Here is a 15384-nt window from a genome sequence, read left to right as displayed (position 1 = left end):
TAATGTAAATTAATTACATGTACTTGCTAGTTGCTTGTTAGTGTTAGTGAGCGGGTTAGTTTTTACTAACTACAGATTATTTGCTGTAGTTATTTATAAATATTTGTAATTACAATGAGTACATGGAACATGTATAATAAGGACACTAACAGAAAGTGATATCTTTGTTTAATATAAACCACACACCACACACATACTGTACAAACAAAAACAAAAATACCATTGTCTACGCTATTCACATATAATCATCTAAACTAGAACATCCTGAAAATCAACACCTGCCACTATGGCATTTATTATCATTTGATCCAATGTGTATAATTGCACTGAAAATATGTAGAAAACAATTCACACAAATAATAATGATAAAAAAGAATATGAAATTCATTGTTTACAAGATGGTAAAGATTACGACCCTTGGCCTATAACTCTTGTATGCATTCTAAAATAAGGTAAGCATATGAAGTTTACAAGTGTACAATAAAAATAATATGGGTAATCAAAATTTCTTGAACTAACCACATATTCTTGAAAAGTATACAGTCACGTTTTTACCAGTTTAGTTTTCAGTTTTCAGTTTAACTTTCTCATTTCGACCATTTTTCTTAACCTCCAAGGGCTTGAGTGTCCACATATGTGGACAGCACATTTTAGCTCTTAAGTGGCTATTTAAAATACTTTGAATGTTTTATATTTTGTTACAGACATGCAGTGTCATCCTGCAACTGTTTTGCTGCATATGAAATGTCCCAAACACTATTTTTAACTGTCCAAAATGGGAAAAAAGGTTGTTTTTACTCTCTGATAGTCAAAGCAAGTTAAAAAAAGAAATGTCTATGTTATATATGCATTAAAAAACATTCAGGAAAAAGTGTTTTATGTAAATTCGGACAACGAGTCCACATATATGGACATCATTTTTCTCTAAAAGTACATCGTATCAAAAGATGATACATAGATTTTTATTGTAATTAGGTTCCAATAAGCCCAAATAGCAAAGAGAAATAAAAAATGCATGTAAAAAAACACCTTGGGCTTCAAGAGGTTAAAGAAATCACCTTCCAGTGCCACTCAGTACACACAGTTCCCAATAAACTTAGTTATGATGGTCAAATGTCCACACACACACAGAAAAACAGTTTTGTAAACATTGTTCATTAGCATGATTTTATTTGTCCAAACCTGCTACTTGAAGAACTTGTCTCATGTCTTTGATCATTTCATTTAGAGCTCTAATCAAGTTGGTGTGACTATTTGTGAAGGCATCTTTTGCGTTCCGAACATTGGCTGCAAGATTTTTACTATCAAGCAGATCCTCTAAACTTTTCACTGGTTTTGCCATAGGACTAATCCTCATTCTGTCTAGCACTGCCAGTGACACAGGTGACTTTATAGCCAATTTCAACTGGGAGACAGGCTTGTTCGTTCTCTCTGACAGCTGTTTGAGCGATTTCTCATTCAAACCCAAAACGTAATGACAGCCTATGAGATACGCTATCAGTATTGCGTTGTCTGCGATCAGAGACATTATTTGGTTGGGAACTAAAGTACATGCACTTGAGGCTAATGCTGCAAGCCAACTGAACTTCTCCAGAAGCGCTTTCTTTTTCTCTAGCATAGCCAGAGAGTACACAGGCAAGGACTGAACCAGAGCAAATCCCTTGTGATCTGAAAGCTCTGACTCTAGGGTACCAACCAGATTTTCAAAGTCATACTTCCCCAAGTCAAAAGAGGAAATCAAGAACACTTTAGGATTTCCTACCTCCTTCAGATTTCTGTAGCAGTCTTCCCTGATCGTGCAAAGCAGCTGCTGCTCGTTGATTTTTCCATTTGCTGCTGAGCGAATGTCATTATCAATCTTGTTTCGGACAAAATAAAACCTCTTCTGCTTTTTTTGAATCTCCTTGGCCAGATACACATCATTCTCCTTGAACCTCTCTGAGGAAATGATGATAAAAAAATCGTACGTTTCAAATTTTACGTCTTTGAGGTATTTGTTCGCTTTGAAATTTGGCGTGCCAATTCCTGGTAGGTCCCACAGTCTAACATTTGGCTTTGTGGGATGGGTGTACATGGTAGCTTCCTTTGTGGTTTCAGTCAATCCAGTTGGTGCGGAGTTGTCATCTTCATCACTCAGATCTCGAAGCGCATTAATGAATGAAGACTTTCCTGCTCCTGCTTCCCCAGTCACAGCGATATTCAGAGTCACACTGTCAAGACTGTCCAGTTCTTCTTTAGCCTTCACAGCAGCTGCATTTGGGTCACTTTCACCCAATCTCAGCAAAGCTCCAGAGAAATCCACGTCAGCAGAAGAATCTTCTGTCATTGTGCCTGGTTAAATTTAGCACTGTAAAAGATAAAACATTTTATTGAGACTAGCATGGTAAATTGAGTACAGTACTACAGTACAGTCATGCTGTTCGCCCATGGACAACTGCACCTTGTTTTTGACATGTTTATGAGTTCAAATCTCCTTTTATGACTTTATGAGATCCCACAGTTGCAGCCTTTTTATTGTAATTGCAGCTTTATTTCTCACAATGTGACTTTATATATCCTAAATGAGACTGTGTATATTTATGCTAAATGGGCTGTAGACTTAAATTTATAGGTTTAATCTTAAGGTAAATAACTGTTTGGGAATATGTTGAAAGTATTTCATTAGTCATTTAAAAGACTGGGTGTGTAATTGAAATACATTTACAAACATTTAAAACAAGAGTTTTCAAACATGTTTTTATTGCATGTTATAATGTAATAAGTACAATTCTTTGTGACACTTTGCCAGATTTTGGCATAGAAAAAATTACTTCAAGAAATATAAACAACATTTGTTTAAAAACAGTATTAATGACTTACAAAATCATCCACAAGATCATTAAAATATATTCCTTTGAATTAGTGTAACTCTCTCCTTTCTAGTCAGACATTAGTTTAGCCCCCAAAATATAATATTTAATAATATTTTATTTAGTTACTTAATTAACAGAGGCATGAATGTACACTTGCTTCATAATCAACCAACTAAAGCAATCAAAAAACCAACAACACTTTCCTCCACAAACACATTTTCTGGACATCTACGAGCTATCGAACACTATCCAGCACCTCTTTTCTGATTTCTCGAGCAACATTTGCCAGTTCCTTTAATCCACTTCTCAAGAGGTAATAAGTAGTACCAAAGGACAATCCAGCAGCAGCGACACTGCCCACACCTGGAACGAGACTTGCTACATATTCAGCTGAGAAAAGGACAACCAGTGTACCAGATACTTGTAATCTGGTCAGTGCTTTTTCTTGGATGGCAGACGCAATCTTTGATTTAGCCAGATGTCCCACCAAGGGCTTGTTTATTTTTTCTGAAAGCCTCGCCAGTGATCCATCATCCAAGCCAAATGCAAAGTAGCACCTCGTGAGAAAAAGAGCCACCATCCCTGTATCACATGCTGCTGATAGACCAGGCACAGGGACCACAGCTATACCAGCAGAGGCAAGAGATGCAGCCCAGATCACACCTTCAAAAATCTTGATCTTCATTTCCAAAGATGCAGCAGAACACACCGGCCAGGCTTGTAGGAGAGCATTTCTCTTATGGACTGGAAGCTCTTCTGCTAGTGTGTTTTGAAGTTCTTCAAAATCATATTTCTCCAAGTCAAAAGATGAAATCAGGAACACTCTGGGGTCTCCCAGTTGCTTTAAGTTTTTCAGACAGTCCTCCCTTATTGTGCAAAGGACCCTCTGTTCATCAAATGTTTTTCTTCTTTTTTCTGCTGAAATGTCGTTGTCAATCTTTGAGCGAACAAAGTAAAAGTTTTTCTTCTGCTTTCTTATTTCTTTAGCCAACATGACGTCATTCTGCATGAACCTCTCGGAGTTCAAAATAATGAAGAAGTCGTAGGTTTTAAATTTGACATCTTTAAGGTATTTATCTGCTTTGAAGTTTGGACTTCCTATTCCAGGCAGGTCCCAGATCTTCACGTTTGGCATTGCAGGATGCTCATACATGTTGGGCAACATTGTAGTTTCTGTGACTCCAGTACGTGCTGCTCCTTCATCATCATCCTTTAGACCTCTTAGTGCATTTATAAAGGAAGATTTCCCTGATCCTGTTTTTCCAGTCACAGCGATGTTAAGTGAGACATTCATAAACTGGTCATATGCTTCTTTGGCTTTTGCTGTGGCCTTTTCCAAGGTTGATTCACCTGAGGCCTTCACTGCCTCAGCAACAGCAGGGTCTTGAGTTTCCATGTTTTGAACTGTAAAAGTTATAGAAGTATTCAGAAGTATATGTTCTTAAACATCCCTAAAACTCAAAGAAACTTGGTTGTAATTGCAGTTAATTCTATTAGTGTAATTCTTTTGAATAAGTTTGAGCACCACCCTCACATTTAGCCCTAAAGATTATGTCTTGAAGGTCCAGTGAAATCAAAATATTTATCAGTCTGTTAGTCTTAAGGATATCTATTAGCTAGTGTGCTCCAAAACACTGACAAAATTTGCATTTTGAAAAAATAAACATCTAAAGCTTCAGGCTGTCACTTCCCCTAAATGGTTCAAGGTTATTTTAAACAGTACCTGTTTAAAACACCATCAGTAATAAATAAAGAAGTACAATTGCAACATAAACAGGCAGTGTGACAGATATTATTTATTACAGACATGTTATGGTAACTAGAAATCTGCAGTGGTGTATACTGACCTTTCGTGTAGCGAACCTTTCAACTTTTATTTCACAGTGTGCACCTGTGTCAGGCAAAAAATACAGTTCATTCATAGATTATTCCATATGAAAATCTGATATATGGTCATATATGAACATAAAATTATATCTAATATATTTGAACATATGTACATATTTGTAATTCAAATAGTTCAAATCTTTTGATATATGCAGTTGAAGTCAGAATAATTAGGCCCCCTGAATTATTAGCTCCCCTGTTTATTTATTCATTCATTTTCTTTTCGGTTTAGTCCCTTTATTAATCCGGGGTCGCCAAAGCGGAATGAACCGCCAACTTATCCAGCACATGTTTTACGTAGCAGATGCCCTTTCAGCCGCAACCCATCTCTAGGAAACATCCATACACACTCATTCGCACTCATACACTACGGACAATTTAGCCTACCTAATTCACCTATACCACATGTCTTTGGACTGTGGGGGAAACCAGAGCACCTAGAAAAAACCCACGTAAACGCAGCGAGAACATGCAAATTCCACACAGAAATGGCAACTGACCCAGCCGAGGCTCGAATCAGCTGCCTTCTTGCTGTGAGGGGACAGCACTACCTACTGCGCCACTGCATCACCTCCCCTAATTATTTTTTTTCCCAATTTCTGTTTAACGTAGAGAAGACTTTTCAACACATTTCTAAACCTAATAGTTTTAATAATTCATTTCTAATATCTATATCATTTTTGTCATGATGACAGTAAATAATATTTGACTAGATATTTTTCAAGACACTTCTATACAGCTTAAAGTGACATTTAAAGGCTTAACTAGGTTAATAAGGTCAACTAGGCAGGTTAGAGTAATTAGGCAAGTTATTGTATAATGATGGTTTGTTCTGTCTATCGAAAACAAATATAGCTTAAAGGGGCTAATAATTTTGACCTTAAAATGGCTTTTAAAAAATTAAAAACTGCTTTTATTCTAGCTGAAATAAAACAAATAAGACTTTCTCCAGAAGAAAAAAATTATCAGACATACTGTGAAAATGTCATTAAACATCATTTTTTAAACATCAAGAAAATAAATAAAAAATTCGAAGGGGGGCTAATTATTCTGTCTTCAACTGAGTGTTGCATATTAGACATATATTTTATATATGAGAAATTCAAACATAACCTTGTATGCCACATATTTTTTTTAATAAATAATTACATTAAATTAAATAATCTTTATCAGTCAGAATTAAATCATTCATTCATTTTCCTTCGGCTTAATCTCTGATTTATTTATTTATTTAAACTGTTGATTATTGTTCAGGGATGAGAGACACGATATATTAAGTAGGTAATTCATTAAACCGACAGGAATTATAGAAGGAATTATAGCCTACTTACATTTATTTTTGGTTCCAAACAAGAGAACGGAGACTCACTTCTCTTCGGAAACTGTGAGGTTTAAAAATGTTACACAGATAAAAAGATAATTATCGCAAGATAATCCTCTTCCTGATCCTCATACTTTTGCAGGTCACGTGTAAAGACCTACGTAAGGGAAACGAAACTAATGAATTGCAGGGAAACGAAACTACATTGCACTAGTGATTGTAGGCGATTTATGCTCATTTAATCAAACCAAACCGATAAGCTAAGCATTATAATGAAACGTAACAATAATATTGCAAACCAAAACACGCTACGTGCTCGCTTTTCGTCTTATGAAAAACCTCTTTTGCGAGCTTAAATAATCACTCGCGGTGAACCTTCTCAATTTTTCCAACGACATGCAATCAAACAGAGATAGGGAGATAGATCAGGTGTACAGTAGGCTGTTTGCTTATTATAGAAACCTGAGGTGAACCAACCAATAAAACTGCAATAAAAGAGCCGCTAAATCTCTGTAAATGACAATGTATATGGCTAGTCAGTGTTAAATGGTTAAAAAACATTTCTAGAAGATCTAGGCTTATTGATTAATAAAATAAGGATTACCCTTTTATTTAACTCATAAATGTTTAATTAAGAATACAAACAATCGAGAAACACTTTTTATAATAGCATGAATATATGTGTGTGTGCGCGTGAGAGAGAGAGAGAGAGAGAGAGAGAGAGAGAGGGGGAGAACTTATTCTACATTAGGATTCAAATGTGACATTCCTAATATTTTAATTACAGTGAGGAAAAAGGAGTTGTTTAAGACGGCAAAGATTTGTCCATTTCTCTGGTTTTAAAGGTTCTGTGTGATGTTTTAAAAGTTGCCAAAAGGTCATCTTTATTAATTAACAAATAGCTAATACCATAACACTTTTGCATCAGCAGACTATAAACAAATAACATAAAAATATCAATAATTCAAATTCTTTAAATCATACAAGATGCATTTTCTTTGTCATTTGTATCTTTTATCATTGGTACAGAAACATGTCTAACTAAAGTATAAATAAAGTATGAATTCCTCAGACACAAACATTTTTTTTCGTGTGTGTGTGAATATCATATAAAGTGGCAGAGGAAAAAACAATACCTGAACCAAAAATATTCCAGAGGAAACTGCAAAACTCAACCAAAAAATCCCAAAGATTTCAGAAACAAAATCTCTACTTTTTTGGCTGTTTTTTGGTTCAGTTTGCATGCTTTTTCTTTTTCTTTTTTTTTTTGGCTGGCATTCACAAGTGCATTTAAAGTCAACTTAACTTAATGCATGAAACCTAAATTGTAACTAGAAGTTCTCAGAATTTCTTTTTGTCTGTGTATTAATAGACTCCAGTCACTCCTGCTGCTTTCAACACTTCTCTGGCTGTTTCAGCAAGATCATGAACTCCTGTTCGCAGAAGGTTCAGTGTTGTAGAGTAAGACATTTGTGCTGTTTTTATACTCCCTACAACAGGAACCATGCTCCATGCAAACTTAACAGCTGCCTCCTTGCTAGTCAGTGCCGACAGCTCCTTATTGGTGAGTTTCTTTTGACCAATAGCGACCACTAGAGGTGACCTTCTTATAGCTTTCAGAGATGGGTTGTTGACCCTCACAGACAGCTTATCTATTGATTCTTCATCCAGACCAAATGCATAGTAACACTTGGTGAAGAAACCCAGCAAAATGGCAGCATCACAAGCCATGGAAAGACCAGGCACTGGAACCACAGCCACAGAGCCAGAAGCAACAGCTGCCGACCAGGTTTGCTTCATAAATATATTGATTTTCTCTTCCAAAATCTTTGAGGAGTATATTGGCAAGGACAAAATCAAAGCATCTCTCTTGTGATCAGGCAGCTGCTTCTTCAATGTGTCGACAAATGTCTGAAAATCATATTTGTGCAGTTCAAAGGAACATATGAGGAAAGCATGCGGGTCATCCATATCCTTCAGGTTTCTGTGACAGTTCTCACGAATGTGTGAGAGCACTTTCTGCTCATCAAAGTCTTTCCTATGAGATTCAGCATGAATGTCATTGTCGATCTTCGAGCGGAGGAAATAAAACAGCTTCTTCCTTTCTTTAATCGCTTCAGCCAGCATGATGTCGTTTTCCTTGAATCTTTCTGAGGATATGATGATAAAGAAGTCGAAAGTCTCAAGTTTCACCTCTTTTAGGTATTTCTTGGCTTTAAATTTAGGGCTTCCAGTCCCTGGCAGATCCCACAATTCAACATTGGGCATTGTAGGATGCCTGTACATCGTTGGTACCATCGTCGTCTCAGTCACTCCTGTAGGAGCTGCATTTTCATCATCAGGTGTAAGACCTCTTACTGCATTAATGAAGCTGGATTTTCCTGCTCCAGTTGACCCTGTTACAGCTACATGAAGCGTGACGTTGCCCAGTTGCTTATTTTGCTCAATCACACCTTCCATTTCATTAATGTATTCAGCAGAACTATTGAGATAAACATCAGGCAGTTCATATATATGATCAACTTGTACAGTGCTTACTGATTTTAAACTCACATTTTCTTTAGCAGTACTGTGAGAATGTGTATCTTGTGGTTTACTTGCATCTGGACACAATTCCTGCTTCTGCATCGTCATTAGTTTATCATTATTGTCCTTAAGCTTTAACGGTTCACTGGAGTTAGATTGAGTCAGTTCTTCTGTCAAAATATCTTTATCCATAATAGCATCATACAGGTGTTGTAAATAACCTGTTTCAACAGCTTCAGGGTTTGTTTTGAGGATCTCTGTTGCTTTTTCACCCTTTTGTCTAATCAATCTATTTTCATCATCATTTGTTATTTGAGTTGGAATATTAATTTCTCTTTCTTCCTCTGTTTTAGCATGCTTGTGTTTATGTTTTGAGTTCACATCACATGAATCTCCAGCTTTGGTTTGCTTGTTTAATTTCTCAAGATATTTTTCCTGGAGTATCATGTCAACATTAGATTCTTTAATTGGATCACTGGAGTAATATTTAGTTGGTTCTTCTGTCTGTTCATCTTTTTCCTTAATAGCAACATGCTGGTCATATAATAGGCTTGTTTCAACACCTCCGGGGTTTGTTTTGCAAAACTCTGTTGCTTTTTCAATCTCTTGTTTAATCGGTCTAATTTCTTTCTTAGTTTTCATCTGAACAGGAATATCTTGTTTTCTTTCTTCCTCTATTTTAACACCCAGAAGTTCCGTTTTTTTGGTTTGCTTATTTTGCTCCTCAAGACATTTTTTCTTGTGTTTCATGTGAACATTAGACACTTCAGTATCTTCTGATCGTTCTGTTTCATTTGTTACATTTATCGTTTCTTTTTCTGCTGGCTTTTCTTCATTGTTCTCCTTTACTTCTCTCAGTCTCTCTCTTTTCTTCAGCTCATTAAGCTTTGATTCAACTATGTCCAGGACTAAACTACTCTGTTTGAATTTTTCTGATGGAGTTTCTCTCATTTCTCGCATGATTAACTGGATGATTTCTAAGGCCTCCTGTTTTAGTTGTGAGTTTCTCTGTTCCTCCCTCAACACATTGTCTTCGTGAAAGGATTCAGTTTGTTCTTTAGCTATTGCTATCTGACCAGGACTTGTGTCGAGTTTGAAGAGAGGGTCCAGCAGGGCATTGACTTCATCTGACATGATGATGAGTCTGAAAAAGCAAAAAGCAAAGCAACTCTGTAAATGTCACCAAACTAACAGGATTTTTCAAACATTATGATTTTTCAGGTCTGTACTATTTTTTGGGCATCCAAAGTTTAAAGATGTAAATATTTAAGTGGAAACACTTACATTTATAAAGTCGTGGCAAATTACAGGTTTTTTCCAATACAAGTATCTTTAATGATATTTGACATTTGTGATATTTGCAGAATCAACATCAATCTTTAAAATAAAGGTTTTAAAAGTTTTTCATGCTCATGCTCATTATAAAATAATTTTGGTTCCTTACAGATTTTTTCAGTGATTAATTAAATAAAAGAAACATTATTTCCTAATGTAAAAGCATTTTAGTAATGCGGAGACTTCTTTTCTTTAAATACCTTTAAATAACTACTCATGCAAGTTTTTATACAACCATTAATGTCAGTAATTATCCTTTTGTATGAGTAAAGAAGTCCTGAGGCATGTAAATAAATAATTCATTTGGTCATTTTCTTTCCTGTTTAGTCCCTTTATTAAAAAAAAAAAAAAACTCACCTAAATTCACCTCACTCGAACAAGCAACCTCATTGCTGTGAGGCAACGGTGATAACCACTGCTCTACTGTGACAGCCCACATGTAACTTAATCAAATTATTAACTAGATTTTCTTTCCTTGGTCCTAAAAGGCTTATAAAAGGTCTTCCATACATTTATCTTTACAAAACATTTAGAATCCCTGGACACAGTTGTAGACTTATAGCAAAATTTGTGAAGGCATATTTATGAGTGCTATTATTTCTTCAGATAATATTATAAAAATTGTCATTAATTTTTTGAAATTTTGGGCAGTCGCTGGAATAAAACGGTTGTTTACACTAAACGGCTGTTTACACTAGAGGTCGCTACTAACTATCTTTCAAGAGTGCAACTCACAAGCACTCAAATACAAAATATAATCATATATATATTTATATATTTTTTATTCTGACAGTATTAACATAGATACAACTTTTTCGTATTTTTTTTTACATTGATTCAATAAAATCATACATAAATTTAAGTGACATTGAAAATGCACTCATTATTTTTTAATGTTACAAGGACATCTTGCGGTGAGTGAAAAAGAGTGACAAATTCACCGCGAGTATTCCACAAGTCGATTTACAACATGCAACAAAAGCAATTTTATTTTAACTGATAAGCCTCGAGTGCATCTATTTAATGGTATCTTTATGTGTAAACCCTAAATTTGTAAAACAGCATTACATTAAAGCAAACATCAATCATGGTTTCATGTAATAACGTTCTTTGTAGTACATCGATATGTTTATATTTCTTCAACGTCGCGTAATTTAATATTGATTTAAAAACGAACAAAAATAATTTTGTAACTCTCTTTTTGCGTTACTTATAAAAAAGCTCACCTTGTCTGTGCAGAGATGTTTGTAATATCGGAATGTCTGGTTGTCTAAAGATGGGAGCAGAGGGTTTAATGAAAAGTAGGTGTGCTATAGGGTGTGGTTTGGAACTTAAATGGATAGTTCAAAAGTAAATCACATCTTAGTGTATTCTCCCTGGTTTTATTACGCACTGTTTAGACACCCTCAACTGAATCGAAACCTAGGAGTAAATTTTTTTTTCTTGAATACAAAAGAAGATAGTGTTATTAAAGCTGAAAACCCGTAACCATTTAGATATATTTTATGGAAAAAACAATTATAGTAAATGGAAATCAATAGTTACAGGCTTTCCGGCTTAGTCCCTGATTATCAGGGGCTGACACAGTGGAATGAACCGCCAACTAATCCAGCATGTGTAATGCAGCAGATGGCTTTTCAGCCACTACCCAGTACTGGGGAACACACACACACACACACGCACACACGCACGCACGCACACACACACACACACACACACACACACACACGCACGCACGCACACACACACACACACACACACACACACACACGCACACACACACACACACACACACACACACACACACACTACGGCCAGTTTAGTTAATCCAATTCACATAGCACATATCTTTGGGCTGTGGGGGAAACCGGAGCACTTGGAGGAAACCCACGACATCGCGTGGAGAACATGCAACTGAAACTCCACACGGAAATGCCAACTGGCTCTGCGGGGACTGGAGCCAGTGACATTCTTGCTTTTGAGGCAACAGTGCTAACCACAAACAATATCTACTTTACACAATTTCTAACCAAAACACATAGGAATTTCAGACATGCACATAAATGCTGTTTTGCAGGAAGCGTTTACTAAAAGCTGTACAATTGATGCTTGATGAAGAAAAAATGGCATGCTTAAGAAAATTAATGTTTTTACTTTCTGGCAGAACACAATAAAATGAGCTCATCTGTCATTCATGCGTGTTTTATATAGGCATTAACAGTGCATCTTTTGAGTATTCATATATTTGGTTGAAGCATGATTTTTTCGAACTTCCACCACTTTCAGTTTTAAATTGGTGCTGTTTTATCCCTAAAATAAATTGTGCTTGATTGTGCTCAAAGCTAAATTAAGTAATTCTGCAGACAGTTAAGCTCTGAATCAGGAATAAAATGCATTTTAAAATATATCCCAAATTTAACCCAAATACAGTATCATTATTGCAAATGATATCTATGCAAGAAATGAAATTAAAATAAAAGATTATTATAAAAAGTGGCCTAAAAGTACTATACTCTTTCTTTCATTTCTATATTTATACATGCATTTAATTCATTTTATTTTTAGTCTACTTTTAGTTTTAATCCTGTTTATATTTATTATTTAATTATTTTGTGTATTATAAAATATGTTGGAGCAGTATTCAAATGGAAATAGCTGACCTAATATAAAAATATTAATCAATACACAGTTACACATAAAGTGTTGCTGTACAGGCTTTAAGATTTTTTATCATAAACTGCTTAAATAGGATTGAATTCTGTGAATACTTAAAAAAAAGCATTCTTCATATAGTTAACACAGTAGACATACATAACAAGATATCATGTGCAGATATAACAGCTCTTTCATTTCTATTTTTTTACCAGTTCTTATACTGCCAAAATACACAAAATTTGTCAATGATTTTTGTTTTGTTTAGATTATCAAAAATATAAACATAAGTATAATAAATTATATAATAATAATAATTAAAAATATTAATTCTCAGTAGTCATTTATGGAGTTAGTGTATTTTCTGTTACATGTTTGTTTGTTTTTAACTCTCTGGTGTGATGACTCTCTTGGCAGCATTTATTTAATGAAGATTATTCTGAATGCACTGCGCAACATGATTTCTATGGAGAAAGGGATGCTTTTGTCAGTTTATAAATTAAATATATTCAATAAAAACATTAGAACATGTAAAGCACTCTTAGGGCTTGTTATACACTGCATTTAATTAAGTTACTAATATATGATTTTATGTTATTTTGATTTTTGTCCCTTTCTGAGGTCCCTTTTTTTGAGTTTGCAACTGATCTAGAAAAGAAAATAACAGATACAGCTGAGCTTATACAAGACTCTACAAGTTTTAAGCTCTACAAAACAAGTTTGATTTATGGCTCTTATGCTTTAAAATAACCAAAACATTTGCTACAATTGTCATTTGTTTGGGAAGAGTGGTCTTTAATTATTTATTTTTTGATGTACAATGCTCGGCATAATTGAGCACACCCCATTTTGATTTTTATCCATTTCTCAGTGAATATAGGCAATGTATTTTGGTGCATTTAAACAAATCAGATTTATTAAACAGATATATTTATTAAAATAATATTTTAGTCTCCAAACATATTTAGAAATTGAAAGATAATACAATCAAATTTAAGCAAATTATTGCAAAAAATAAATAAATTATAAAACCTACAAAAAATTCAACAAAAATTTTTCACATTTTTTGCTTCTCTTGATTTTTGGTTGTTGGTTTTTAATATTTTCTATACCATATAAATTTGTCTGTACTAGTTTTTGGACCGTTATCGTATGTTATCTTGTTAGATAAACTCCAGATTTGGCTTCAGTACTGACTAATCTTATGTATATGCACAAATATAATATTGTTTACTGTAGCTTCCTATTTATATAAAATATGAATATAAAGGAAAGATTTGTGAGGGGTGTACTTAAATATGCTGAGCAGTGTATCTGTGGGGTTTTATATGAGGACATTTGATAAAGCTAGAAAAGTGTAAAGAATGAAGTCTTCAAATTAACTAAATCACACAGTAAAATGGAAAGAAATTCAGTATTTTAAACAACTAGTGGTTTATTTCAAATTACAAACAGATATACATATACTGTTATGAAGCGGACAGGAGACAGAGGTAAGGAAACGTTAGGGTGTTTATTGAATGACAACAAGGAGCACATGAAGGATAGCCAGGAGGATCAGGAATGATGTTGGGGTCTTTTCCTCCGTGGCTGGGTAACAGGAATACACGAGGATGGACAGCACACACCAGATACAGCTGACAGAGGATGACACAGACTTGGAAGGACTGGAAGACAGGACGATTCGGGAGGACCAGGAAGACTAGGAGGAATACAAAGAGAACAGGTAAGTAAATCGTTTGTTTAGCTGAGGATGACTACGCTGAGTGGTCGCTCAGTTGTCCGCTTTCGTCGAGACGAGCCCGGACAATGAGCGACTGGAGTGCTGTGCTTTTATCTGGTGCTCGTGAATGTGATGCAGCTGTGTGCTCATTAGAAGTCAGGTGATGGTGATCTTCGTGAGTGGGGGTCGTGAGAGCCTGACCAATCCATGACAGTACCCCCCTCCCCAGGGCCCGCTCCTGAGGGCCGACACCTCCGACGCCGTGGTGGTCTCCCTCTGCCTCTAGGCGCTGGGAACTCAGGGTGGCTCTCATGAAACTCCACCATGAGACTAGGATCGAGAATATCAGCTCTGGGAACCCATGTCCTTTCTTCGGGGCCGTACCCTTCCCAGTCCACCAGGTACTCCAACTGGCCACCACGACGTCGGGAACGCAAGATCTCCTTCACTGCGTAGACGGCTCCTTCTTCTAGGAGCAGTGGAGGAGGGGGTTCCTCTTCGTGGTCAGGCTCTGTGGAGGGAAGAACAGGATCGTGATAGGGTTTCAGGAGTGATACGTGGAATGTAGGGTGAATACGGTAGTGAGAGGGTAATTGTAGTTTGTAGGTGACGGGGTTAACCTGTTCCACGATGGTGAAGGGACCAACAAATCGGGGACTTAACTTGCGAGAGGGCAGTCGCATGCGTATGTCCCGGGTGGATAGCCACACCTTTTGTCCGGGTGTGTATCTGGGTTCTTCAGACCTTCTTCTATCGGCGGTTACCTTGCTTCGACGGACTGCCCTCTGCAGATGTTGATGAGCCTCGTCCCAGACTCTCTCGCTCTCCCGGAACCAGTGATCCACTGCGGGGACATCAGATGGTTCGCCATCCCAGGGAAAGAGCGGTGGTTGGAAGCCCAGGACGCACTGGAATGGCGTGAGTCCGGTGGAGGGTTGCCGCAGTGAATTTTGGGCATATTCTGCCCAGCCCAAATACTGGCTCCAGGAGCTCTGGTGACCACTGCAGAAGGTCCTCAGGAACCGTCCCACCTCCTGAATCTTCCTCTCTGTCTGCCCGTTGGTTTGGGGATGATATCCAGAAGAGAG

The 15384-nt window shown here is 36.3% G+C and overlaps 2 protein-coding genes across 3 annotated transcripts; both read right to left on the bottom strand.

Annotated features, from left to right (window-relative positions):
* Nucleotides 1-167: 167 nt before the first annotated feature.
* Nucleotides 168-6300, bottom strand: irge4 (immunity-related GTPase family, e4). 2 transcript variants are annotated; one of them, XM_056475971.1, is made up of 3 exons: nt 6071-6297; nt 4700-4743; nt 168-2347 (listed from the first exon to the last, which is right to left on the bottom strand). In XM_056475971.1, the coding sequence occupies exon 3, from the start codon at nt 2324-2326 to the stop codon at nt 1169-1171; it is 1158 nt and encodes a 385-aa protein (XP_056331946.1). In that variant the 5' UTR covers nt 2327-2347; nt 4700-4743; nt 6071-6297; the 3' UTR covers nt 168-1168. The 2 variants fall into 2 exon arrangements, with proteins under 2 accessions (XP_056331946.1, XP_056331945.1); XM_056475970.1 differs by lacking the exon at nt 168-2347 and adding an exon at nt 2758-4256 and having other exon boundaries at nt 6071-6300.
* A 1048-nt stretch (nt 6301-7348) lies between these two features.
* LOC130243629 (uncharacterized) lies at nt 7349-9723 on the bottom strand. The gene has a single exon (XM_056475878.1). It carries the CDS (start codon nt 9718-9720, stop codon nt 7426-7428), a length of 2295 nt encoding a protein of 764 aa, XP_056331853.1. The 5' UTR covers nt 9721-9723; the 3' UTR covers nt 7349-7425.
* Nucleotides 9724-15384: the final 5661 nt, after the last annotated feature.

The sequence above is a fragment of the Danio aesculapii genome, chromosome 16, assembly GCF_903798145.1.
Source record: "Danio aesculapii chromosome 16, fDanAes4.1, whole genome shotgun sequence".
NCBI lineage: Eukaryota > Metazoa > Chordata > Actinopteri > Cypriniformes > Danionidae > Danio > Danio aesculapii.
Note: the sequence above shows the minus strand (reverse complement) of the source record. Positions and strands in the feature narration are given on the sequence as shown.